Here is a 27,410-nt window from a genome sequence, read left to right on the forward strand (position 1 = left end):
AACATTAATGTGAGTTTTGTTTTCAGCAGTCTCAGTGCCATTATTTCTAATCCTCTGAACTTTGCTTTGATATATTAGAAAGAGGGAGAAGGTGGCTAGTGGTATTGTCACTGGACTAGTGATCCAGGGGCCCAGGCTAATGCCCTGGGGACATGGGTTCAAATCCCACCACAGCAGCTGGTAGAATTTAAAATCATTAAAAAAAACCTATAATTGAAAGCTAGCCTCACTAATAGTGACCATGAAAATATTGTTGATTATCTTTAAAAAAAACCCATTTTGTTCACTAATGCCCTTTAGGGAAGGACATCTGCTGTCCTTATCTGGTCTGGCCAACATGTGTCTCCAGATCCACAGCAGTGTGATTGACCCTTAACTGTCACCTGAAATGGCCTGATAAGCCACTCAGTTCAAGGACAATTAGGGATGGGCAACAGATGTTGGCCCTGTCAGTGACACCCACATCCCATCAAAGAATAAAGAAAAAAGCAAAAGCTTCTTCAGCATTAAATCTGATGCTGCACATTTGTTTATTTGTTATCCATCCTTAGTTGCCCTTGAGAAGGTGGTGGTGGTGAGCCACCTTGTTGAACCGCTGCTGTCCATGTGGTGTCGGTACACCCACAGTTCTGTAACGAAGGTTTTTGGCCCAGTGGCAGTGAAGGAATGGTGATATAGTTTCAAGTCAGGATGGTGAGCGACTTGTAGGGGAACCTCCAGAGGGTGGTGTTCCATACGTCTGCTGCCCTTATTCTTTTAGGTAGTAGAGTTGCGAATTTGGAAGGTGCTGTGGAAGGCGGCTTGGCGAGTTACTACAGTGCATCTTGCAGATGGTACACGCTGTTGCCACTACGTGTTGGTGGTCGAGGAAGTGAATGTGTGTAGGTGCCAAGAAAGTGGGTTGCATTGTCCTTTTTTAATTCTTTCATGGGATGTGGGCGTTGCTGGCTGGGCCAGCATTCATTGCCCATCTCTAACTGCCCTTGAGAAGGTGGTGCTGAGCTGCCTTCTTGAACCGCTACAGTCCGTGGTGTAGGTACACCCACAGTGCTGTTATGGAGGAAGTTCCAGGATTTTGAGCCAGTGATAGCGAAGGAACGGGTGATATAATTTCAAGTCAGGAAGGTGTGTGACTTGCAGGTGGTGGTGTTCCCTTGCATCTGCTGCCCTTGTCCTTCGAGGTGGTAGAGGTTGCAGGTTTGGCAGGAACCTTGGTGAGCTGCTGCAGTGCATCTTGTAAATGGTAGACACTGCTACCATTGCTACGTTGACACTGCTATGTTGAAGGTAGTGGATAGGGTGCCAAATCAAGCAGGCTACTTTGTTCTGGATGGTGTCGAGCTTATCGAGTGTTCATTCAGGAAAATGGAGAGTATTCCATCACATTCCTGACTTGTGCCTTGTAGATGGCGAGTCAGAAAGTGAGTCACTGTCCGCTGAATTTCCAGCCTTTTACCTGCTCTTACAGTTGCATCTTCTCCTGAATGGTGTCAATCTTCTTGAGTGTTGTTGGAGCTTCCATGTGCCACCAGGCACATGGGGAGTATTCCATCACACTCCTAACTTGTGCCTTGTAGATGGTGGACAGACTCTGGGGAGTCAGGAGGTGAGTTATTTACCTCAGAATTCTAAGCCTTTTACCTACGCTTCTGGTCACAGTATTTGGCTGGTCCAATTAAATTTTTCGTCAGTGGTAACTCCAGATGTTAATGGTGGATGATTCAGTGATGGTAATGCTGCTGCACGGCAATGTTCATTCTTAAATGTGCGTTGCTGTCTTATGGTGAAGTCCTGCCTGTAGCTATTGATTCTGCATGGTGACAAAAGGCTGCTGTTAGGGTCTCCAAAAGCCGCATTCAACTATTTACACTAACTGGTCGATGTTCACTTTGAAGTTTATTTTGTTGCTGCCTTTGGCCTCAAACCAATTTAATGTCACTGGTATCACTGCACTTACTTTCTGAGAGTTCTCTTGATTGTGAGTAATGACATATATGCACTGCTGCTATCACTCTCCAGCATCAAATTTCAGCGATAAAGGATCATGGTGTTAGGAGAAGGTGTTGGCCAATGACGACTGAGATAAGAATGGATTGCTCCACTCCATTTTGTGAATCTTTGGAATTTTAAAAAATTTATTTTTGGAATGCGAGGGTCACTGGAAAAAAAACAACATTCATTGCCCATCCCTGGTTACAATTGAGAGTGTGCTGGTGAGCCAACAGAGCTGTGGATGCTCAGTCTTTGACGATACTGAGACAGAGATCGATAGATTTCTGGATACTAAGGGATGAATTTTAGCTACCGAGGCAGGTAACTGACTAACCGGGCTGCCCCTGTAAATTGTGCTCCGATATGAACAATCTTTGCTCCAGGATGAGTGGGGATGTGGGGGTGGGGGGCGGGGGGTGCAGGGGAAGAGAGGGGGTTTGGTGTTGTGGGTGGGCGCAGGCTAGAATCTGGCCCGACAACCGTGGAAGCAGAGAGTTGGCAGCCACAGGGGTGGGGAAGTGCTGAGGGAGCCTGGTTAGAAGGCCCGTCTTGGTTCTTTGGGACTTTGTCCCAGTTGTGTCAGAAGATTTTAGGCCTTCGACCCCTCAACCCTCCCACTCCCTCAACACCCCCCCCTCCCCCCCCCCCCACCCCACCACCACCATTACTCCTTATACCTTCCATGCCAACTCATGCCAACTCAATGCCAATTCATGCCCTCCATGGCCCCTAAAACAATCCATACCAACTCATGTCCCCAACCATTCCCCATGGCCCCTTATACAGTCCATGCCAACTCAATGCTAAATCACACCCTTCCATACCCATTCACCCAGTATGCATTATGTATATACCAATGAGCCATATAATTACAATGGCGTGTGGAACTGCTGAGAGAGAAAAAAAAGACCTTCTTTTGGAAACAAACTGCAGTGTCTACAACTCTATATTAGTGTCAATTAGGCAGACCATTAAATCATCAATAATAGAGGTTTCAAACACTTCACACCTCTTAATATTGTCCAAATAAACAGAAATTGACAAAAGAGATCACAGAAAGAACAACTTATTATAATCACTTAAAGATGTCAATCACCAAAGTCAACAATTCACTTCAGTTGTCAAGTAGAACCCCCTGCTGAAATGCTTTTATTGGTCTGGGCCCATAGCCACCTGAAGGCCTCTGGTCCAGGGACCACACTCTAAGAACCACTGCTGTAAACTAGTACTCACCCCTGGCCTTTCATATGACTGTGAATACAGCCACTGTCACATTGTTCTCCATAAAATACTGCACTTCAAAATAACTTGTCTATAAAAGGCACAATTTTGAGGTGTGATAAAGCTAAATATAAATGCAAGTCCTTCTTTCTCCGATTGCCTTTCTGTTATGGTCAGGCGCAGAGTTTGTTAAGATTGTCAACATGCCAATACATTTTGTGTGACGGTGAGCATGTATTCTAGCAACCTTCCCGCATGATGCAGTGTCCATTAAAACTAATCATTTCCACTATATGCAGCCCTTTCCTCAACTCCTTCTTCAGCAGAGAGCTGCCTACATTGGAACGAAGCACTGATACAGTCAGCTTTTCTTCGCAAATGTCAGACTTAATTTTCCAGCAGCTTGAATTCTTGCCACATAGTTGGCCACCCGTGTGTCCTGGTCCACTGCTGCACTCAGTCGCCATTTGACAAGATTTTTTTTACAGCAAGCCGCAAGATTTATTTTTCACACTTTTCTCCCTGTTTTTTGTGAGATAATTTATGTACGCATCCTGTACTGTGATTGCGTTTCCCAAACAGGCTATTGTCAGGTGGCAATCAATGGTACTGTTTGATTAGTATTTACCATGGCTGAGCCAGCAGTCAGAATCTTGTGGGTTCAAGCCCTACTACAGGCTTGACTGTAAAATCTAGATTAACACTGCAGTTCAGCACTGAGTGATTCATTATCAGGGCTGTGAGCTTTCGAAGAGGCATAAAACCAAGGCCATGTAAGCCCTCTGAGCTGGAGCTAATAGATTCTATGGCACTATTTTGAAAGAGGGCAGAGGGGTTATCCTCAATGTCCTGGCTAATATCTATCCCTTGTTAAAACTCTGTTAAAACGGATTGGTCACAAGCACATTGACGTTTGCGGGATCCTACTGTGCACAAATTGGCTGCCACTTTTGACCACATTACACCAGTGGCTAGACTTTAAAAGATACTTCACTGACTGTAAAGTGCCTTGGCGTGCCCCGATGTCATGAAAAGCGCTGTATAAATGCAAATCTTTCTTTTTGCTGCATGTTGTATTTTTTGGTATCGAGGAAAAGGAGTATGACTCAGTACTGTGTTCTCCAAAGCTATTGTCAGTGGCAATTATTCAGTATTTCATTGGTATTGGCATATGGCATAGCCCCATTAAATGCCCGAATCAAAGGCTAATAGTGCAAGAGACGCAGACAACAGTTATTTTCAATTACCAAGGAAAAATATCCAGTTGAAAGCAGTTTTGTGTGATCAAATAGGTTAGCATGTTTTTTATAACCAGATGCGGATCAGTTAAGATATACTTTCCTTTGTTGTTGATTTGAGCTGAGAATAGGTCACAGTTGGCGGTCTGGATCATTTATCTTCCTGGTTCTTTGTTAACCTATTTTCTGCTCAGATAAGCTTCAGTAACTCTCCAGTAGATGATGGTCCATTAGATTACCTAATGTTCATGGGTAAAAGGAGATGAATGGTAAGTTCTGTAGCCGATGAGGGAAATTTAAAATTTCATAGAGTAGATGATTCGATATATGGAAAAAAAAAAGCCCTAAGACGTCTCATAGGCAATGTTGGCACACTTGTTTTTTTTCCCTTCTGGGAGCTGCATTTGATTCCACTCAAAATGATGCTGGGCTCCTCTCTGCGGTTTGTAAGGGTCCTAGATGAAAGAAATCTAAGCAGCCTGACCCCATGCCTTGTGGGTGTGATCTAAAAAATTGACCATGATTCTGCACTAATTTCAATCCGCAATTAGTTTGAACTAGAGACCTTGGATGAAATTTACCTTCAGCACAGAGCCAGAAACCAGAAGTGAATAGTGAGGATGCAATGATAGTGATAGACTTCAAGAGGACATAGCGAGGCTGGCGGAAGGGGAGGACATGTGGCAGATGAAATTTAATGCAATGAAGTGTGTGTGGTGGTACAGTTTGGTAGAAAGGATGAGGAGAGGCAATAAAAATTCAAGAACACAATTCTAAAGAGCAGAAAGACCTGGCGCCATATGTGTACAAACTGTTGAAGAAAGTGGTTAGAAACACAATAGGAATCCTAGGCTTTATAATTAGGGGCACAGGGTACAAAAGCAAAGAAGTTATGGTGAATCTTTATGAAATGCTGGTTTGGCCTCAACTGGAGCATTGTATCCAATGCTGGGCATGCACTTTAGGAAGGATGTGAAGGCCTTAGAGAGAGTGCAGAGAAGATTCACGAGAATGGTTCCAGGGATTTTAATTATGTGAATAGATTGGGGAAGCCGGATTGTTCTTCTTAGAGAAGAGTTCAAAAATCATGAGGGGTCTAGACAGAACAGATAGAGAGAAACTGTTCCCATTGCCAGAAGGGGTGAGAACCAGAGGACATGGATTTAAGGTCATTGGCAAAACCAATGGCGTCATGAAGAAAAATCTCTTTTACACGGCGAGTGGTTAGGATCAGGAAACTGCCTGAGAGTGTGGTGGAGCTAGATACAATTGTGGATTGCAACATGGAATTGGATAAGCATCTGAATAGAAAAAAAATTACAGGTGTATGGGGTAGGGGCAGGTGAGTAGGACTAGCTGAGTGGATTTTGTGGAGAGCTGGCATGGGCACTGTGGACTAAGTGGCCTCCTTCTGTGCTGTAACCATTCTATGATTATTTTTGGCCAGAAACCGCTCCCCCCCCGCCTGCCCTCTGCCCCGACCCCTCAAAGATTATCTGTTCAATAATTTTAATTTTAGGATATATGTACGTCATGTATGAGAAACCTTAATGCTGATGCCGAGAGATCAAAATGGAAAATTGTTCTATTTCTAGGCATATCTGCCACTCTCATAAAAGACAGAAAATACTCTTTAAAGAAAATGAAACATAAGTAAATATATGACTGTGCAATTAATTCCTGCCTTCTTCGATAATAAATTCAGAGGGCAAACCAATTGATTAAAAAATAAATTGTAGTGTGGAAATTCAGTTCCTTGGAACCTGTAATACTTAGATTTCTGCTTGCACCGTTTGAGGAAGGGTTAGAATTCTGGCAGGAGCAGACTTGGTGGTGGTTCACCAGCTACTATTCTGTCATTGAGCAGAGTTGTACCCCAAGACGTTACTACACTCAGTTATAGCTATGTTATGGGCATATGTTACAAAGCTTCTATTCCAATGGAATCCGTGCAGGATCTATAAATTTTCAAACTATTGACCATTCTATACAATTTCAAAACGCTCTCCCTTTCTTTCCTAACCACAGATTGAACTGCAGAAGATGAAGCAACAGGCCCAGGACACCAGGATTTTCATTGAAAACCAAGAGACAGAGGAAAGAAAGCTGCTGAGGATTATTAATGAGGCTGACACAGAGAGGATTCGACAAAAGAAAGAGTTGGACCAGGTATGTCACATTGGATTGCGAGACAATTAATTCATTCCATTCTAAAACGATGGTGCAATTTGAGAGTCTCAGCAAAGGTAACTAAGTACAATATGAATGCAGGCATTTAAAATTATGTGCGGTGATTTCTGAATAGCAGTTGTCAGTCCCCTCTTACAGAATCAGCAGTTTTGTTTATGTTCTGTGTTTTAGCATTTATTTATACATAGTTCTAGGCTTTTTATAGAATTTGTTCTTGGGATGGGAGCATCACTGCCTAGGCCAGCACTTATTACCCATCCCTAATTTCCCTTGAGCAGGTGGTGATGAGCCGCCTACAACTGATGCTTGTTAAGCCATTTCGGCGGGCAGTTAAGAGTCAGCCACATTGTTGTGGGTCTGGAGTCCCATGTAAACCAAACAGGGTAAGGATGGCAAATTTCCTCCCCTAAAGAATACCAGTGAACCAGATGGGTTTTCATAACCACTTGGTAGTGTCATAGTCGGCATTACTAATATTAGTTTTTTAATTCCAGATTTGTTAATTAATTGAATTTAAATTTCTCCAGTTCCCATGGAGGCGGGGGGCGGGGGAGTTTGAATTCACATTTCTAGAGTATTGGTCTGGGCCCCTGGGCCACTAGTTCAGTAACATTATCACTATGTTACCATCCCCCTAAAACTGTTGTGTTTGAGTTCCTCTGCACGCTCAATCTCACTTGCTTCGGAAATCTGGTATGCCCTTCCCATGAGTTTTACTCTGTGCCCAAATGTCCAACACGTTTTCATAGCATGTGCGACTCTGCTGGATGCGCACATCATAACATATACCCTTGCATGTCAGTAGGCTATTGGGGGTTGGGGGGGAGCTTACAGTCAAACCAGATTTAGCCCTGACGTGAACTTTCATTAGGCGGGGGGGGTGACTGGATCAGTGGAATGGAATTGATGCTGAATGTTTCCTAGCTTTGTAGCATTAACATCCAGGGATGAATTTTCCCTTGACGTGATTTTACCACAAGCGGAAGGTTGGTCTTTCACCACAACTGGGCCAGAACTCTAGCCCATTTTCCTCAGTTATTGCTCATTAGTTATGCAGAATAAGCTCTTGCAGCACAGAGCTTGTTGGTCTGGAAAATGCAATAGTGCCCGGTAGGACCCCCCAAAGGCAATTTTTAAATTATTATTCATTTTTACAGGATGTGGGTTTTGCTGGCTGGGCCAGCATTTATTGCCCATCCCTAATTGCCCTTGAGAAAGAGGTGGTGAGCTGCCTTCTTGAACCGCTGCGGTCCTGTGGTGTAGGTGCACCCACAGCACAGTTAGGGAGGGAGTTCCAGGATTTTAACCCAATGACAGTGAAGAAACGGTAATATATTTCCAAGTCAGGATGGTGAGTGGCTTGGAGGGCAACTTCCAGGTGATGGTGTTCCCATGTATCTTTTACCCTTGACCTTCGAGATGGTAGTGGTTGTGGGTTTGGAAGGTGCTGCCTAAGGAGCATTGGTAAGTTTCTGCAGTGCATCTTGTAGATGATACACACTGCTGCCACTGTATATTGATGATGGAGGGAGTGAATGTTTGTGGAAGGGGTGCCAATCAAGTGTCCTGGATGGTGTTAAGCTTCTTGAGTGTTGTGGGAGCTGCACTCATCCAGACAAATGGGGAGTATTCCATCACACTCCTGACTTGTGCCTTGTAGATGGTGGACAGGCTTTGGGGATCCTGAGATCTGCTCTTGTAGCCACAGTATTTAAATGGCTAGTCCAGTTCAGTTTCTGGTTAATGGTAACCCTCAGGATGTTAATAGTGGGAGTTTCAGCAATGGTAATTCTATTCAATGTCAAGGGCAGGTGGTTAGATTCTCTCTTGTTGGAGATGATCATTGCCTGGCACTTGTGTGGCGCGAGTGTTACTTGCCACTTGTCAGCCCAAGCCTGGATATTGTTCAGGTCTTGCTGCATAGTCATAGAGTCATAAAGGTCTACAGCACAGAAAAAGGCCCTTCAGCCCATCGAGTCTGTGCTGATCAAACAAGTACCTAACTATTCTAATCCCATTTTCCAGCATTAGGCCGATAGCCTTGTATGCCATGGCATCTCAAGTGCACATCCAAATACTTCTTAAGTGTTATGAGGGTTTCTGCCTCTACCACCCTTTCAGGCAGTGAGTTCCAGATTCCCACCACCCTCTAGGTGAAAAAAATCTTCCTCACATCCCCTCTAAACCTCCTGCCCCTTACCTTAAACCTATGCCCCCTGATTATTGATCCCTCCACCAAGGGGAAAAGTTCCTCCCTGTCTACCCTATCTATGCCCCTCATAATTTTACACACCTCAATCACGTCCCCCCTCAATCTCCTCTGCTCCAGGGAAAATAACCCCAATCTATCCAATCTCTCCTCATAACTAAAACTCTCCAGCCCAGGCAACATCCTGGTAAATCTCCTCTGCACTCTCCCTAGTGCAATCACATCCTTCCTAAAATGCGGCTTCCAGAACTGCACGCAATACTCTAGCTGTGGCCTAACCAGCGTTTTATACAGTTCCAGCATAACCTCCCTGCTCTTATATTCTATGCCTCGGCTAAAAAAGGCAAGTATCCCATGTGCCTTCTTAACCACCTTATCTACCTGCCCCACTACCTTAAGAGACTGCTGGACATGCACGCCAAGGTCCCTCTGATCCTCGGTACTTCCCAGGGTCCTACTATTCATCATGTATTCCGGTGCCTTGTTTGTCCTGCCGAAGTGCATCACCTCACACTTATCCAGATTAAATTCCATTTGCCACTGATCAGCCCATCTATATCCTCCTGTAATCTAAGGCTATTCTCCTCACTATTTGCCACTCACCAATTTTCATGTCATTCGTGAACTTACTGATCAACCCTCCTACATTCAAGTCTAAATCGTTTATATATACCACAAACAGCAAGGGACCTAACACTGACCCCTGTGGAACCCCACTGGACACAGGCATCCAGTCACAAAAACACCCCTCGACCATCACCCTCTGCTTCCTGCCACTCAGCCAATTCTGGATCCAATTTGCCAAATTGCCTTGGATTCCAAGGGCTTTTACCTTTGTTATCAGTCTCCCATGCGGGACCTTATCAAAAGCCTTGCTGAAGTCCAAGCAGACTACGCCAAATGCATTGCCCTCATCTACACACCTGGTCACCTCTTCGAAAAATTCAGTCAAATTGGTCAGACATGACCTCCCCTTAACAAAACCATGCTGACTGTCCTTGATTAATCCCTGCCCCTCCAAGTGTAGATTAATTCTGTCCCTCAGAATTGCTTCCAATAGTTTCCCCACCACTGAGGTTAGACTGATTAGTCTGTAGTTCCTTGGTTTATCCCTTCCTCCCTTCTTGAATAACGGTACCAAATTGGCTGCCCTCCAGTTCTCTGGCACCTCTCCTGTGGCCAGAGAGGTATTGAAACTTATTGCTAGCACTCCTTCTATCTCCTCCCTTGCATCACTCAACAGCCTGGGGTGCATTTCATCCGGGCCTGGAGATTTATCAACTTTTAAGCCTGCCAGACCACTTAGAACCTCCTCCCTTTCTATGCTAATTTCTTTAGTTATATCACAGTCCTTCTGCCTGATTTCCATTCCTAAGTTGTCCCTCTCACTTGTGAACACTGACACAAAGTATTCATTTAGAACCCTACCTACGTCTTCTGGCTCCACACACAAATTACCACTATGGTCCTTAATGGGCCCTACTCTTTCCATAGTTATCCTCTTATTCTTAATGTACTTGTAAAATAACTTTGGATTTTCCTTTATTTTACCTGCCAATGTTTTTTCAATGTTTTGCTCTCCTAATTTCTTTTTTAAGTTCCCCCCTACACATCCTATACGCCTCAAGGGTTTCCGCTGTTTTGAGCCCTCGGTATCTGCCATTAGCCTCCCTTTTTCTCTTTATCTAATCCTATATATCCCCCAACATCCAGGGTTCCCTGGATTTGTTAGTCCCACCCTTTATCTTTACTGGAATATGTTGGCCCTCTACTCTCCCTATTTCCTTCTTGAATGAGTCCCACTGCTCTGACGCAGATTTACCTAAAAGTAGCTGCTCCCAGTCCACTCTGGCCAAATCATATCTGATCTTATAAAAATCAGCCTTCCCCCAATTTAGAACTCTGATTTCTGGCCCATCCTTGTCCTTTTCCATAACAACCTTGAATCTAATGGAGTTATGATCACTATCTGCAAAATGCTCCCCCACTGATACCTCTACCACTTGCCCGGCTTCATTTCCTAAAATTAAGTCCAGGACCTTCTACGTACTGGCTTAAAAAGCTCTCCTTGATGCATTTTAAGAATTTCGTTTCGTCTAAACCTATCACACGATGACTAACCCAGTTAATGTTGGGGAAGTTGAAATTCCCCACTATTACTACCCGATTATTTTTACATTTCTCTGAAATTTGCCTACATATCTGCTCTTCTATTTCTCTCTGACTGTTTGGGGGCCTATAGTACACTCCCAGCAATGTGATTGTTCCTTTCTCATTTTTCAGTTCTACCCATATGGCTTCATTTGAGGAGCTTTCTAAGATGTCATCCCTCCTTACTGCTGTAATTGACTCCTTGATCAATATTGCAATACCCCCTCCTCTTTTACCTCCTTCCGTGTCTCGGCTGAAGACCCTATATCCTGGAATATTGAGCCGCCAATCCTGCCTCTCTCTCAACCATGTCTCTGTGACAGCAATGATGTCATACTTCCATGTGTTAATTTGTGCCCTCAACTCATCTGCCTTATTCGTCAGACTCCTTGCATTAAAATAAATACCATCCAATCTTGCCAAACTCCCTTGTGCCTTAACTGGCCTATAATTTCTATGCCTTCCAGACTCACTTGCTCTCTCTTCTAATTTTAGCTGTGCATCTCCCCCTGATGAACCTCCTCTCAGGATCGCATCCCCCTGCCAAGTTAGTTTAAATCCTCCCCAACAGCACTAACAAACCTCCCCGCAAGGATGTTGGTCCCATTCTGATTCAGGTGCAACCCACCACCCCCAGAAATGATCCTAATGTCCCAGAAATCTAAAGCTCTTCCTCCTGCACCATCTCTCCAGCCACGCATTCATCTGGACTAACTTCCTATTTCTATACTCACTAGCACTGGAAGTAATCCAGAGATTACTACCTTTGAGGTCCTGTTTTTTAATCTGCTTCCTAGCTCCCTAAATTCTGCTTGCAGGACCTCATCCCTCTTTCTACCTATGTTGTTGGTACCAATATGTACCACGATCTCTGTCTGCTTGCCCTCCCCCTTTAGAATGCCCTGCAGCCATTCAGTGACATCCATCCCTGGCACCAGGGAGGCAACATACCATCCTGGAGTCACGTCTACGGCCGCAGAAACACCTGTCTGTTCCCCTTACTATCGAGTCTCCTACCACTATTGCTCTTCCTCGCTTTTTCCTCCCCCCCCGTGCAGCTGAGCTGCTCACAGTGCCATGAGCGTGGCTGCACTCCCCTGAGGAACCGTCACGCTCACCGTTTTCCAACGGTTCTCAAGCGAGATGCACCCTGGGGATTTCCTGACTACCTGCCTGACACCTTTCTTCTGACTGATGGTCACCCACTTCTTCTCCGTCTGCACTTCCGTAAGCTGCGAGGTGACCACGTTTCAAAACGTGCTATCCACGAAACTCTCAGCCTCGCGAATGCACCTCAGTGCCTCCAGCTGCTGCTCAAGCTCCGAAACTCAGACCTCAAGTAGCTGCAGCTGGTGGCACTTCCTGCACACATGGTCGGTCAGGGCACAAGGAACGTCTAGGACTTCCCACATGTTGCAGGTGGTACATAACACGGGACTGAGCTGCCCTGCCATGCCTCTAGTTGAAAAAAAAACCCCATATTTTAAGTTAAATACAGTAAAAAAACATTAAATTATTTATGTACTTTAAATAAAATCTAGAACTCTTACTTTTCCTTAGCTTAATCTATTTTAACTGGAGAAAAACTGGAGAAAAACACTTACCCACTACTCACCGCTCAGCTCTCTCCTTTGTGCTAACGTCACTTTTTGAAGCTTCCCCGTACTCGCGCTGGTTCTGATCTCTCCGCCACTCTCTCGCACTGTCTTGTGATGTCACTCTTGTTATTTTCAACAAGAACTGACTGCAGAACAATCTTCCCAGACTGCTTCACCATGATGCTGAGTGCAGGACACTCTTCTCAGCAAAATTCTGCCGTGATGGGATTTGAACCCCAGTCCCCAGAGCATTATCCTGGGTCACTGGATTACAAGCCCAGTGTGCCACCACCTTTCCCCTATTTGCAGTTGGACATGGACTGCTTCAATATTTGAGAAGTCGCGAATGGTGCTGAACATTGTGCAATCGTCAGTGAACATCCCCACTTCTGACCTTATGATGGAAGGAAGGTCATTGATGAAGCAGCTGAAGATAGTTGAGCCTAGGACACTACCCTGTGGAACTCCTGCAATTAAGGAAATGAGTGCCCTAAAGACTTCCTAAAATGTTTAAATGAAGGCCACAATTATTATTTAAGCGTAAGATGGCTACTGGGCCTTCTCCCACCAAGCAACTTGATAGTGGGTTTCATTGTTAGCCCAGGGTTTACTGGCACCACTCCTGAATTTCCTCTTGATTCTGACTTCTTGGACATTTCCCACACCGTTTGCCTCACCATTGCCCACCATTCCTTCATCTGGTCAGCAGCACACCCTGGAAATAACACACTCAACCTTGTTGCCTCTCCTCACCTGCGTCTTCTCCTTTAAGACCACCCCCTCCCTTAAAACCCAGATTTTTGATCAAGGTTTTGGTCGCCCCCTCCTTCTTTGCTGGTGTGTACATCTTTGCCTGGTTATGCTTCTTTGAGGGGCCTTGGGACAGTTTTCAACTGCTAAAGGTGCTACAGAAATGCAATTTGCTACTGTTTTGTATAACCACAGCTTCAGTGGGAAGCGGTTATGTTACACACTGATGCTGCAGTCATACTGCAAATGCAGCCTAAATTGCTTGTGGTGTTCAAGTATGGCAAGTACATTGCGGAAAAGCAGTTTTTTTTTCTTTTTGTTTGCTAAAGTAACAGCTTATGGTTATTTGAAATCAATTTTGTCCAATATTCTCCAAGCTGAGTCATAATTGATAGGTTCATAATTATCCCCATCATATCCCTATTAGCAAACATTAAGGACCATTAAGCTTATTATGCGTCTTTAATTGCAGGGAAGCCTTCCTTGTTTTTTTTAAAGCTTAAAGCTTATGTAGCTCCGAAGATTGATTCCTGGTCACCCTGTTCACTGATGGAACCAGACTTCAGTGTGCTTTCATGTTGTTTCTACAATTAACTTTTTTTTTAACATCCTCGCCAGATTATCAGTGAAAGAGACATTCTAGGCACTCAGCTCGTGCGTCGCAACGATGAACTGGCACTGCTGTATGAGAAGATCAAGATTCAGCATTCCATGTTAAGTAAAGGCGAAATACAGTACAGGCAGCGGGTGGAGGACATTCGGCTCCTCCGAATGGAGATCAAAAAACTAAGGCGGGAGAAACACCTCCTAAGCAAGAGTGTTTCTAACCTGGAGGAGCTCAGGTAAAACACTAGGAAATCTGATTGTGAAGGAATTGTGAAGGAAAAAAAAAAAATCATTACTGGGTCTTGGAGGCACTGGCATGGCTGTCATTTATTGCCTAGCCCTAAGGCCAGCAGAGAGTAGTTATAAGACTCACGTATGGGCCAGGCCAGGTATGGCTGGGAGGGAATGTGTCCTTTCCTAAAGGGCAGCAGTGACCCAGTTGGGCTTTTGCAACAGTCTGTCAGCTTTTATGTGATTTCACTGGATATCAGCTTTTTTCCAGTTTTATTGGAAAACTGTGTTTAAATTCTCACACTTCCATGGTGAGGTTTGAACTCGTATTCCCTGGCTTATAAATCCAAACCCCCGGGTATTTTGTCCAGTAACATGATCACAACCATACGATCATATCCATAGAAGATGTTCTCTTAATTTAAAAAAAGAAACAAAGCTCTTCTTCTCCTCCTGCTGGTCTGTTGTTTCTCAAGCATTTGGACTTCTACCACCAACTCACCCAAGTAACCATGCTGCAATGCCTGAGCTTATGCAGTGGATGCCAGCGAGTAGAGAGCATCTTGCTGGAGTCCGATCCTGTTCCCAATGAATGGCGACACATTCAACTTTCCAGCAGGGGTTTTAGATATAAATTAGGTTTGGGAATGCTAACTGAGTTCTTTGCTTTCCTCTCTTTAGGCCAGGGATGTTGAGGTCATTTGTAGCCCCAGCTTTACTACCCTTTCTGTTGAGATCAGGCATCAGCACAGCTCATGGATTGAACCTGAAACCTTCCTGTTCTGTATAATTTAGTAGCACACAGTTTACATAAAGCTAATGGCAGAGGGCTGTTGATCTATTGATTATGGGGCATAACTTCCACAGGGGGTTTCCAAAATCCCAACATAACTCATCATATTTTGAAATATGTTTCCATCATTGTTTCTGTAAAGGCATTCAATGCTCTAGCAACCCTCTGTATAATACAAATCCTCTCAGCTCTTCCATTCCTTCTTTTGGTCATGATCTTAATTTTATACTTTTTAGTTTCTGGTGCAGTGACCAATGGAAATAGCTTTTCCTTGATTTACTTTATCAAAACCTGTCATAATTTTTGAATAACTCTATTAGACTTTGGTCTAATGAAAAGAACCACAGTTTCTTTAGCAAGTCCCCTCACCCTTTTCTCCTCTTAGTGAACCGCTTCTGTACCTGCCCTAGGGTACACCCTACACCCTTAAAATATCTAAAAATCTGGCTGTGTTTAAACTGTACTGCCATGGAAGGAACTCGAACCGGACATTACTTTGTTTCTATTGGTGATCACATGGTTTCAGGGCGGCTGGAGAGTGTATATACTGTGATACACAGGATGGGACAGGCTGGATGGACCAGAGGGTTTTTAATCCTTTCATTATTGTTTGTATGCTGTTATGATGTGGCTCTGTGGTTTGAACTGTGAAGGGCTCTACTCTGTGTTGGTAAACCAAGATTTTTCAGGCTGAAGGTGGGACTGTCAGCATTTTCAAAACATTACAAACAACTCTTAAGTTATAAAGTGAGGCACTAGAGACTCCTTTTAAACCAGAATTCACTACCAAATCCCTTGTGACATAAGTTCAGGTGATTAAATTTGCCATCCACAAGGAGGTTTCCGCACTGCTGGGAAGCGGAAGCCTTTACAGTGACACGAAATTGGCAGCATTACTGCTCCCTTAAAGATCTCCTTCTGCACCAGAGCTCTACCTTAACAAGAAACTTCACTGGAATATGGTCACTGAACTCAATGATTTGAATCAAATGAAATGTATAAAAGCACGACAAGCAAAATTAGAATAAATTGGGCTGAATTTTTCCAAGCTGTTTAGTATTCTTTAGGGGACCTGAACAGTTTGTGATAAAATGGAATATCTAAATAGCTCATAGAAATCTCAACTGATGTACTGTCAGCATAAATATTGAACATCATAAGCAAGTCTTTTTTTTCCCCCTTCCCCACTCCCCCCCCCCCCGCTAATTTATGAACTCAGCTTGCAACTGCAGTCTGTTATGTGAAGTCTTGTTTCTCACCACAAAATTGGTTTTAACTGTTTTCGATAACGTTTTAATGCAAGTAGACACTGCTGTCATATTCAATAAATCAATTATTACTTAGTGGTGGGACGTCATTAGGACAGAAAGTAAATTCATCCTGAACGTGTTGCAGATGTAAAAAGAAAGTGGTAACTGATGGCAGGACAACTTTGCAAATTTACTAGACCCGTTCGAATGACCTCATCAGCCTTATGTTATGTGTGAGCACATTTCGGTTAATCAGCTCAAATATTGCCATGTTTGATGCCTGATGGTTCTGAACAATTTCTAAAGGTTTTCAAACGGTTGAAGAATTAAGTTTCACAGCAACAATTTTAATGCTTGTTAACCCCTTCAGCCTTTCTTCCTCTCTCCCTACACGTTTTGACTGGCAGACCAGATGGTGGTATTCTATATTATCTCAATTTTCACCTTTCTTATTTCCAATTGTTTATGGTTCTATGAATGAAGAGCCTCTGTGGCTATTATCCTGCACCCTCGGTTTATTTCAGTTTTCACCCAAAAATTACTTTAAAAGTCATTCCTTACACATTTATGTCAAAGTGCTGTAAATCCATTGCATAATTTGTACCTAGTTTTTATGATAGCAACTTTTACATTGTCATTTACTGTCTGTATTTAAATATAAAAGAAATAGAGGCATTCATTTTGTTTCGCCTACTTCGTGGTTGTCACGATTTAGTCATATTGTTGTCACTTTGTGAAATAATGCCAGCAATAATTGCCTGTTAAACTTTAGTTTTCCTTGTATTTCAATCACAGTACCACTGCTGGTGCACTAGCAGCATTCTAACCTGTTTCTGTCTGCCATATCCTTTACATTTTGCCATTTTATGAATTTTAAATCTTCCACCTCTTTCGTGGCACAATGAGAAAAAGGAAAGTTGCAGGAAATTGGAGACGGAACAAGAATAGTTTCTTTTTGTTATCAGATGGTTATTTTTTAAATCTCAAAGCACAAGTTCCTCACTCTTTGCATGAGTGACTGACCGGCTTTCCATTTTAAATCTCCATCTTACTGACGCTCTGACTTCTTTATCCTTGGCTTTCTACTGTTGCAGTCAGACTCAGTGGAAGCGCAGGGACACCACCTCATCTTTCTACTAGACACTTTGTCTTAACGTTGCCTCTAACAACTTCAGACAACCACAGCTCCCATTTTCTCTCTGCTAACAGCTACTGATAATCTAGGATAGTGTATGAGAAGTTTTGAGGATGGAAAAAGTTGTGGGTTGGTGCTTGGGATGTGGATCTACTTTTTAAATTTGTTTATGAAATGCAGGCCTCACTGGGAAGGCAGACATTTAGTGCCCATCCCTATTTGCCTTTGGGAAGGTGGTGCTGATCCACCTTCTTGAACAGCTGCAGTCCATGTGTGAAAGTACTCTCACAATGTCATTAGGGAGCGAGTTCCAGGACTTTGACTCAGTAATGATGAAGGAGCAGTGATATACTTCTAAGTCAGGATGGTGTATAACTTGGAGGGGAACTTGAAGGTGCTGGTGTTCCCATGCACCTGCCACCCTTGTCCTTCTAGGTGGTAAATGTCGCGGGTTTGGAAGGCACAGTTGGAGAAGTCTTGGTGAATTGCTGCAGTGCATTTTGTAGATGGTATACACTGCAGCCACAGTGCATCATTAGTGGAAGGAGTGAATATTTAAGATGGTGGATCTTAATGTGCCAATCAAGCAGGCTGTTTTGTCCTGGATGGTGTCAAACATCTTGAATGTTGTTGGAGCTTCAATTATCCAGGCAGGTGGAGAGTATTCCATCACACTCCTGACTTGTGGATGGTGGACATGCTTTGGAGAATCAGGAAGTGAGCTACCTGCCACAGAATTCCTAGCCTCTGATGTGCTCTAGTAGCCTCAGTATTTGTATGGCTGATTCAGTTAGTGGTGACCCCCAGGATGTTAATAATGGGGGATTCAATATTGGTAACGTCATTAGATGTCAAGGGGAAGTGGTTAGACTTTTTTTTATTGAGATAGTCATTACCTGGACTTGTGTAACATGAATGTTACTTGCAGCTTATCAACCCAAGCCTGAATGTTGTCAACATCTTTCTGAATTGCATGCATGGATTGCTTCAATATCTAAGGAGTTACAAATGGAACTGAAAACTGTACAATCGTCAGCAAACTTCCTCACTTTTGATCGTGATGGAGGATAGGTTATTGATGAAGCAGCTGAAGATGGTTGAACCTAGGACGTTTTCCTGAGATGTGCTGGGGTTGAGATGATTGTCTTTGTGCTTCCTTCGTGCTAGGTGTGACTCCAACCAGTGGAGAGTTTTCCCCTGATTCCCATTGACTTCAATTTTGCGAGGGCTCCTTGGTGGCACACTCTCACAGATGCCGCTTTGATGTCAAAGACAGTCACATTCATCTCATCTCTGGAATTCGGCTCCTTTGGATCAAGCCTGTAATGTGGCCCTGAGGCAAGAGAGATCCTGGCAGAACCCAAACTGAGCATTGATCAACAGGTTATTGCTGAGTAAGTGCAGCTTGATTGTACTGTTGATGATACTGATAGGATTGAGTGGACTGATTTGGAGGGTATTTGGGCAGATTGGATTTATCATTTTTGTAACAGGACGTACTCGAGCAATTTTCCATATGAAGGAAAAATGCCAATGTTGGAACTGCTCTGGAACAGCTTAGCCAGAGGCATGGCTAGTCCTGGAGTACAAGGGTGGAATCGTCCCAGATTTGCACTAAGTGTGGGGGTGGGTGGGTAAAATGACGTTTTACCCACCGGCTGCAATGGTGGGTTTTCACGCTGCACCGTCCCAAATCCGCCACATTACTTACGCATTCCCGGGAAACACGCCGTTTCCATGGCAGGCGGGCTCTCATTCGCCCGCCATACCATCACCTCGCCGCTTCATCACGCCAGCTGCCATATTTAAAGTACAGCCGGTCTCATTGCTTCCAGCCCAGGACTGCAGCAAAGAAGACATGGCTCCCAAAGGCAAGAAGCCTGCAGCCCTCGGGCGCCTTTTAGATACCGTGGAGGCCCGCAGTGATGTCATTACCCCTGCTCTGGCCACAGGAGGGGCAGCCACATTACTACTCCGGCTTGGTAGGCGATGGCAGTGGTGATCAGTGCCAATGCTGTACAGAAGAGGCTGGCCATCCAATGCAGATAGAGAATGAATGATCCCATCCGTGCAGCCAGGGTATAGCAACCATTTCATCACTCTAAACTCTCAAACGCAAGCCCATCACACATTCGCTGGCATTTCACTCACTGCCAACTCAAGGGACATCACCACCCATTCTCACACACATACCCTCACATGTCCATCTCCTCTGGAGACTGCCTCCTCAGCCCTCACCATCTTGAGGCCACCTGCACAGATCAACATCTGCCCCCTCGCACAGTCTGGATTACTCTCCTTTCCCAGTACAGCCCTCGCCCGACAGCCTCTCCCTTGCCTGAGGCCACTTCTTCCCCTTCACCAAGCAAAGCCTTAGCCTTGCAGCTGTTGAAAAGCCACCCACATATGGCTGATCTGGTAGGTAGAGACCTGCCATGAGCCCCCCTAAAAGTGATGTGGTGCTGTCTGTGAAGCCTGGCACTGATGACTGCGAGTGCTGACCGAAGCAAGGTAGGCAAACAAACCTTGAAGTCCCAAGCGAAGTGCAGCCCGCCAGCTTATGTTCTGTTGTGAAACACGTCGGCGCGCTTTCCCGCTGACGTGAGCGGATGATCCAGTGGTGGGGGATGAGTCCGTCAAGCTGGCCTTATAATGATATGCTGATGTATTACAATGAGGTTCCCGATGTCCAATGGCGGGGAACGCAGCTGAGCGGACGATCGCAAACTGGTTTCACGCCATCGTGAAACTGATCGGGCCATATTGGCCGCTCACGCTACTGAACACGCCCAACACTGCTGGGCACGGAAAGTCCCAGCCCTAGTCTTCAGCACTATAGCCAGCATTATGTTGGGGCCAATTGCTTTTACTGTATCCGGTGTACTCAACCGTTTCTTGATATGATGTGGCATGAATTGAATTGGCTGAATGCTGTGATGGGAACCTGAGGAAGAGGCCGGGATGGATTGTTGACTCGGCATTTCTGGCTGAAGATGGTTGCGAATGCTTCAGTCTATCTTTTCCATTTTTGTTGGGCTTTTCTACACTCCTCTTTGACATAGAGCTGGCATGATGCTCTACATGCCTGTATCTTTCACCACAGTATTGAGACACGAGAACATGTTCCGCTTTGCCAATTTTTCGATACTTTCCTCCCCCTTTTGCTATTTTGCTTTAAGCATTCTATGGTTTATTTGGGGCTCGCATTTATCTGTGACTTGTCCAATGGGTTGGAATTGCGAATAAAATAATGGCAAGACTAACAGCGCTCACCTATCTGAAAATTGGGCAGCATCTTCCATAGTCCACACGGAAATCAGGAAATTCCTGTCTGAGAAGTTCTGCTCCTCCAAATGCTACATGAAAACAATATCTCGTGGGGAGACTCGCCATTAAAACATGTTGAACAACATGAAGTTGCTGTACCTACCTGATAGATACATGGTCATGAGAAAAAGTAAGAGTTTGTTCATTCCAGTGCAAGTAATCTTTTAATGGTATGAAGACATAATTTCTGTTCAGCAATCACTCTGGCTCTGAAAATTAACATTTATAATTGTGGAATTTCATTCCTTCTGATTTTAATTAACGTTGAAGATTTAAATAAAACTTTTTTTCTACTTTTTCTTTCTTTCTCTTTTATTTCTCTCATAGTCTTATCTTTCTTTCTGTCTCTTTACTTTCTGTCCCTGAGTTGAAATTAAATTCAATATTCCGTCACTTCCTGGTTCAGACACTCTGGCTAGTTAGCTGACAGAAACTTCCAAGACAAAAGCCCAAAGAAAGTCAATGGGCAAGTGCAGGTGTAACAAACTCCTGGTGCAGTTCATTCACTGCTGACCGCAAGATCCAGCCGAATGATTTTCTCTTTTCTCATTAGGTGTTTTATTCTCACATTATCATATCTGTTCTTCTAGTCACTTTACAGATCATTCATTTTTGTTTCTTGTGCCATATTTACTCCATCCCCTTTTCCTTTGCTTTGTTCTTTCTCATAACCTGTTCCTCCAGTTCTGATAAAGGGTTATAGACCTGAACTTTAACCTACCCTTTTATCTGTTTGCAAAGCTGCTGTCTGACCTGCTGAGTGTCCCAGTGTTTTCAGTTCTCATTTTAGAGTTTCAGTATCAGCTGTATTTTGCTTTTTCTATTTGGGAGACTCTATGGAAGAGCCCAAAAGGAACCAAGAGAAACAAAAAATGGAGCTAGAACTCTTTGGCTTGTGGCAGCCAAAATGTAAAGCCAAATGGATCCAGGGATATTTCAGGTGATGACAGAGCATTGATGAGTGCGGCTCCAGCAGCACCCAAGAAGCTCGACACCATCCGGGAGAAAGCAGTCTGCTTGATCATCACCTCATCCAACAACTGAAACTTTCACTCCCCCCCCCATCACCAGCACAGTGGCAGCAGTGTGCACCGTCTACAGGATGCACTGCAGCAGCTTACCAAGGCTCCTTCGACAGCACCTTCCAAACCTGCAACCTCTACCATCTAGGACAAGGGAAACAGAAGAATGGGAACACTGGCGACTGTAAATTCCCCTCCAAGCCACACATCATCCTGACTTGGAACAATATTGTCTTTCCTCCACTGTTGTGGGATCGAAATCCTGGAACTCCCTTCCCAGCAACAGTGTAGATGTACCTGCACCAGATGGACTGAAGCAGTTCAGGAAGGTGGCTCACCACCACCTTCTCAAAGGCAATTAGGGATGGGCAACAAATGCTGGCCTTGCTAGTGACATCCACACCTCATGAAAGAATGAAAAAAGAGATTAAGAGAAACATGTACCGGTTGTGAATAGATGACAAAGAAGAGATGAAAGGGAATACTCTGCAGTAAAAATCTGCGGTCCTGTGGTGGGATGAGGTTCACTTCTAGAGAAGATTAAGTCAACTTGGAGAATTCACACAACAAATGGTAGGATATTGAGAAGAATAGAGAAACATGGTGTGCATGTCCACAGATCCCTGAGGGTAGCAGGACAGGTAGATAAGGCAGCTAAGACGACAAATGGGATACTTTCCTTTATTAGCTGAAGCATGGAATATAAGAGTAGGGAGGTTATGCTAGAACTGTATAAAACAGTATTAGGCCACAGGCAGAGTCCTCCGCAATTCTGGTCACCACATTACAGAAAGGATGTGATGGCACTAGAGAGGGTACAGAGGAGATTTAGAAAGATGTTGCTAGGACTGGAGAATTTTAGCTATGGACAAAGATTGGATAAACTGGGGTTGTTTCCTTTGGAACAGTGGATGCTGAAGGGAGATTTAATTGAAATGCATAGAATTATGAGGTGTCCAGAGAGAGAGAGAGGATAGGAAGGACTTATATCCCTTGGCAGAGAGGTCAATAACCAGGGGCATAGATTTAAAGTGATTAGTAGAAGGATGAGAGGGGAGTTGAGAAGAAATTGTTTCACCCAGAAGCTGGTGGGGTTTGGAACACACTGTTTGAAAGGGTGGTAGGGGCAGAAACTCATACAAATTAAATACGAATCCTCACTTCATTTAAAACGTACTAGGATGTGTACTTGTACTGTTATAAACTACAAGATTATGGACCAAGAACTGGAAAGTGGGATTAGGTTGGATAGCTCTTTTTCAGATGGTACATCCACAATGGGCTGAATTTCCTCCTTCTGTGCTGTAAATGTCTGTGATTCTGTAATTCATTCACAAACTTGTGTCCAGAATCAGAGACAGTTGTGGAGGTAGGAAGACATTTTTTTATTCTTTCATGGGATGTGGGCTTTGCTGGCAAGGCCAGCATTTGTTGCCCATCCCTAATTGCCCTTGAACTGATTGGCTTGCTAAGTCATTTCAGAGGGTGTTAAGAGTCAACCACATTGCTGCGGGTCTAGAGTCACATGTAGGCCAGACCAGGTAAGGATGGCAGATGTCCCTTGCTATAGGGCATTAGTGAACCAGATGGGTTTTTACAATAATTAATAGCAGTTATCATGATCACTATTACTGAGACTAGCTTTATATTCCAGATTTATTAATTGAATTCAAATTCCATTAGCTGTCAAAGTGGGAGTTGAACCCAAGCCCCAAGCGCATTAGTCTGGGCCTCTGGATTACTAGCCCTGTGATATTAGCATTATGCCACCATCTCTCCCCAAAGATTATTAGCAGGTATGCTGCTGGAGGTCATCCAGTGGAATCAAGGAGCAAGGAGAAGTGGAAAGGTGACTAAACAGCAGAGTTTGATCCTGGGGTCCAGCACAGGTGCTTAGTGGCCACAGGTGTTGGAAGTGTGTACAAGCAGAACTGGCAAAGCAACAACAGAACAGTCAGAGTGAAACCTGATAATCTGAAGTAATACATCTAGGGAGCAGGGGGAGGGTGAATGTGTATTCACAGGACCAGTGCAGATGAGGTAGCTAGTCCGGGAAGCAGCTGTTGAGAGGCAAAGAGCATACGAGATCCAGAACAGTAGTAAGGGCTATGGGAACCAATCCAACAAAGGACATTGGATGAATTGTGAAGGATAAATGGCCAAGGCAAATCAGAGATCATTCAGCAGCATAGGAGCAGAATCCGGACCAGAATGGGAACCATGAGGAGCAACTCAGAGATAGTACAGTGTAGAGTGGAAACTTCCCCATGGATGAACAAAACAACAAGCCCATTGAAGCAAGCCAAATACTGACATGAAGCAGTCCGTGGAGAATAAGGCCTCAGTCGAAAGCGGTGACAAAGGTGAACATAAACAGAGGAACAGCACTTAACCCCTTGAGACAGTCCAATGACATGATGCCTGATCTGTGACCCATCTCCAATTATCTGCCTTTGCACATATTCATTAGTACCTTTCGTTAACATGTATCTATCAATCTCGGATTTCAAATTAACAATTGATCTAGCATCAGTTGTCACTTGCAGAAGAGAGTTCCAAACTTCCATCCCTCTTTGCATGTCGAAGCATTTCCTAATTTCATTCCTGAAAGGCCTGGCTCTAACTTTTAGGATATGTTCCCTAGCCCTAGACTCCTCAACCAGTGAAAATAGTTTCTCCCTCTCTGTCATATCAGTTTCTGTTAACATCTTGAAATTTTGATCAAATCACCCCGTAACTTTGTAAATTACAGGGAATACAGTCCTAGTTTGTGTAATTGCTTCTCAGAATTAACCGTCTATGTAGTGCACATATCATTCTGTTAATTATACACTGCAGTCCCTCTGAGGCCATTATATCCTTCCTAACGTGTGGTGCCTGGAATTGTACAATACCCCAGCTGGGGATGAACTACTATTTTATGCCGGTTCATCATAACTTCCTGGCTTTTGTACTCTATGCCTCTAATTACAAAGCAGGATTCCATTTGCTTTATTAACTGCTTTGCTAACCTACCCTGCCACCTTCAAAGATTTGTGCAAAAGCACCCCCAGGTCTCTCTGTTCTTGCAACACCTTTAACATTACACCATTATTATGTGTTGTCTCACCTTATTCTTCCTACCAAAATGTATCAGCTCATATTTTATTGCGCTGATTTTCATCCACAGTTTGTATTTCCATTCCATTAAACTGTCCATGTCCTCTTAAGTCTATCACTATCTCCCTCAGTTTATTGCACTTCCAAGTTATGTACCATCTGCAGATTTCAAAGTTGTATCCTGTACTCCCAAGTCTGAGTTATTAATGTCTTCGAAAAAGATCAGTGGTCCTAGTACTGAACCATAGGGAACTCTACTGTATACCTTCCTCCATTCTGAAAAACAGCCGTTCACCTCAACTCTGTTTCCTATCCCTTAGCCAATTTTGTATACATACCACTCCCATTTTATCCCATGTGCTTCAATTTTGCTAACAAGCCTAATATGTGGTACTTTCAAATGCTTTTTGAAAGTCCATACACACATTATCTGGGCCACCGTCATCTGCCCTCTCTGTTGCCTTATCAAAAAAACTCAATCCAAGATCCTTATTTCTTAGGGCAGAATTTTACATTCGGCGTGCGAGCACATGCCCGACACGCCGGAACGTAAAATGACGCGCGATGACGCCAGGCGTGCGTTCCGACATCACCACGCACTGTCATGATATTTCACTAGGTGGGTGTGCTATGAGGATGGAGGCACACCCGCCATTAATTCACGGGCCAGTTAAGGCCCTTGAGGCACCAATTGTCTGTGATTTTACACAGCCCGTGCGATTTTCACAGTGTTGCACGGGTAGGCAGGCGGGTAGGCCACATTTTCAAAAACCTCAGCCACGGGTGGGATAAGATGGGTGAGTGGGCTCACTCATGTGAGTTGTTTGTATTTTAGCTCATAACTTGCTGCTGCTTGCTTGTATGAACAGGACATCTTCATTTCGCTTCAGAGCTGCTTTGACAGAAATAAGAGGCTTCAGTTCAGGACTCTGGAGGAGTCATTCCGCTTGGGACCTTCCGGGTATCAGACAGCCTTCCATTACCCTGGGAATGGGGATTGTGGTCTCTGCTGGAGGCACCTACTCTGAGGAGGAAGAGAGGGCCAGAAGGGGGAGGAGGCCAGGTGTCCCTTCTCAGCCTCCAGGAGAGCAACCTGTGGGAGGACAGGTGCATGCACAAGGGGGGGGCAGGGCCAACAGGAAGTCCAAGGTGGCAGGTGCCGCAGAAGATGCCAGGGTTTACAGGCGGTGATGCATCTACCTCAATATGCCTGGGGTGCAATGCCGAAGGGAGAGTGTGACCTCCATCTGTCAGATGATCGGCCCTGAGATCAGCTCCAACAGTGTGGGTGGACACCCCATGCCAGTGGCGTCGAAGGTCACAGTGGCCCTCAACTTCTATGCCTCCGGCTTTTCCAGGGGTTGGTGGGTGATCTTTGTGGAGTCTCCCAATCAGCTGTCCACAGTTGCGTCAAGCTGGTGACAGACGCTCTGTTCAGGCGTGCATTGATTTTCATTCACTACCGCATGGACGAGGCCAGCCAGGCAGAGCGAGCCAGAGACTTTGCAGCGATTGCTGGGTTCCCCCCGCGTCTAGGGTGCAATAGACCGCACACATGTGGCCATCAAGGCGCCAGTGGGTGAGCCCGGTGCCTTCGTCAACAGGAAGGGCTTCCACTCCATGAACGTGCAGATAGTGTGTGATCACAGGATGCAGATTCTGCAATTCTGTGCAAGATACCCACGCAGCTCTCATGACACTTACATCCTGAGCCACTGCCAGGTGCCAAGGTTCTTCAGTGCTCCAGCCTGGCTAAATGGATGGCTGCTGGGCAACAAGGGCTATCCCCTCAAAATGTGGCTCATGCCACCTCTCCGCCATCCAAGAACAGAAGCTGAGCAGCGGTACAATAGGAGCCACACCTCCACAAGGGCGGTGGTAGAGAGAACCATCGGTCTTCTCAATATGCGCTTCTGATGCCTGGACTGTTCAGGGGGCGTACTGTAATACCGCCCCCCGATAGTGTGCCACTGATAGTGGTTGCATGCTGCGCTCTCCATAATCTGGTGCTGGAAAGTGGGGGACGTAGTGGAGGAAGAAGATGTTGATGCAGCTGCTCTGGCAGCAGACTTTGAGTCCAGTATTGAGTCTGAGGACGAGCACGGTCAGGAAAACACTGAGGGGATAGACGCTGACCTAGGCAACCTCCAGGGAGACAGGGACACCCGGGAGGCTTTGATCCAATGCTCCTTCAGCTCGCCTACCAAAGAAGAACCACCACCAAATGCCAGGGCTGCAGGCTCCATACTCGATACCTGACAGGAACATTTGCTTGGTGAATAACATGCACTATGTGCCATTTCAATAAAGTTCAATGACGAACAAGTCATTCATAACATCATGGGTTACCCTGCACCTGCAGAACTAATGAAGCCCGCAGAGGCTTGTTGAACATAAAGACATTTAATGGTGCGGTGCCTGGCATACATAAAACAAATTAAATGGAAAGGTGTTCTCCATCACACCTACTGATAAAGAACTTAAAAGTGGGGAAAAAAAATATCACCAGTGATACGCCCGTGTTGTGTTTAAGGTAGTTTAAGTTTTCACTTGTGGGTGCTATGTCTAGGTGCTCCCTCCTCGCTGGCACAGGCATTG

General features: G+C 44.7%; 1 protein-coding gene across 1 annotated transcript in view; it reads left to right on the forward strand.

Moving 5' to 3' along the window:
• cfap58 (cilia and flagella associated protein 58) overlaps positions 1-27,410 on the forward strand; it is a 207,392-nt gene that overhangs the window by 67,775 nt on the left and 112,207 nt on the right. Inside the window, exons 12-13 of the mRNA XM_078565296.1 lie at positions 6,480-6,620; positions 13,968-14,191. Coding sequence (XP_078421422.1) covers positions 6,480-6,620; positions 13,968-14,191 — 365 coding nt within the window. The remainder of the gene's footprint in view (positions 1-6,479; positions 6,621-13,967; positions 14,192-27,410) is intronic.

Source organism: Cetorhinus maximus, chromosome 20, assembly GCF_964194155.1.
Source record: "Cetorhinus maximus chromosome 20, sCetMax3.hap1.1, whole genome shotgun sequence".
Classification (NCBI taxonomy): Eukaryota; Metazoa; Chordata; class Chondrichthyes; order Lamniformes; family Cetorhinidae; genus Cetorhinus; species Cetorhinus maximus.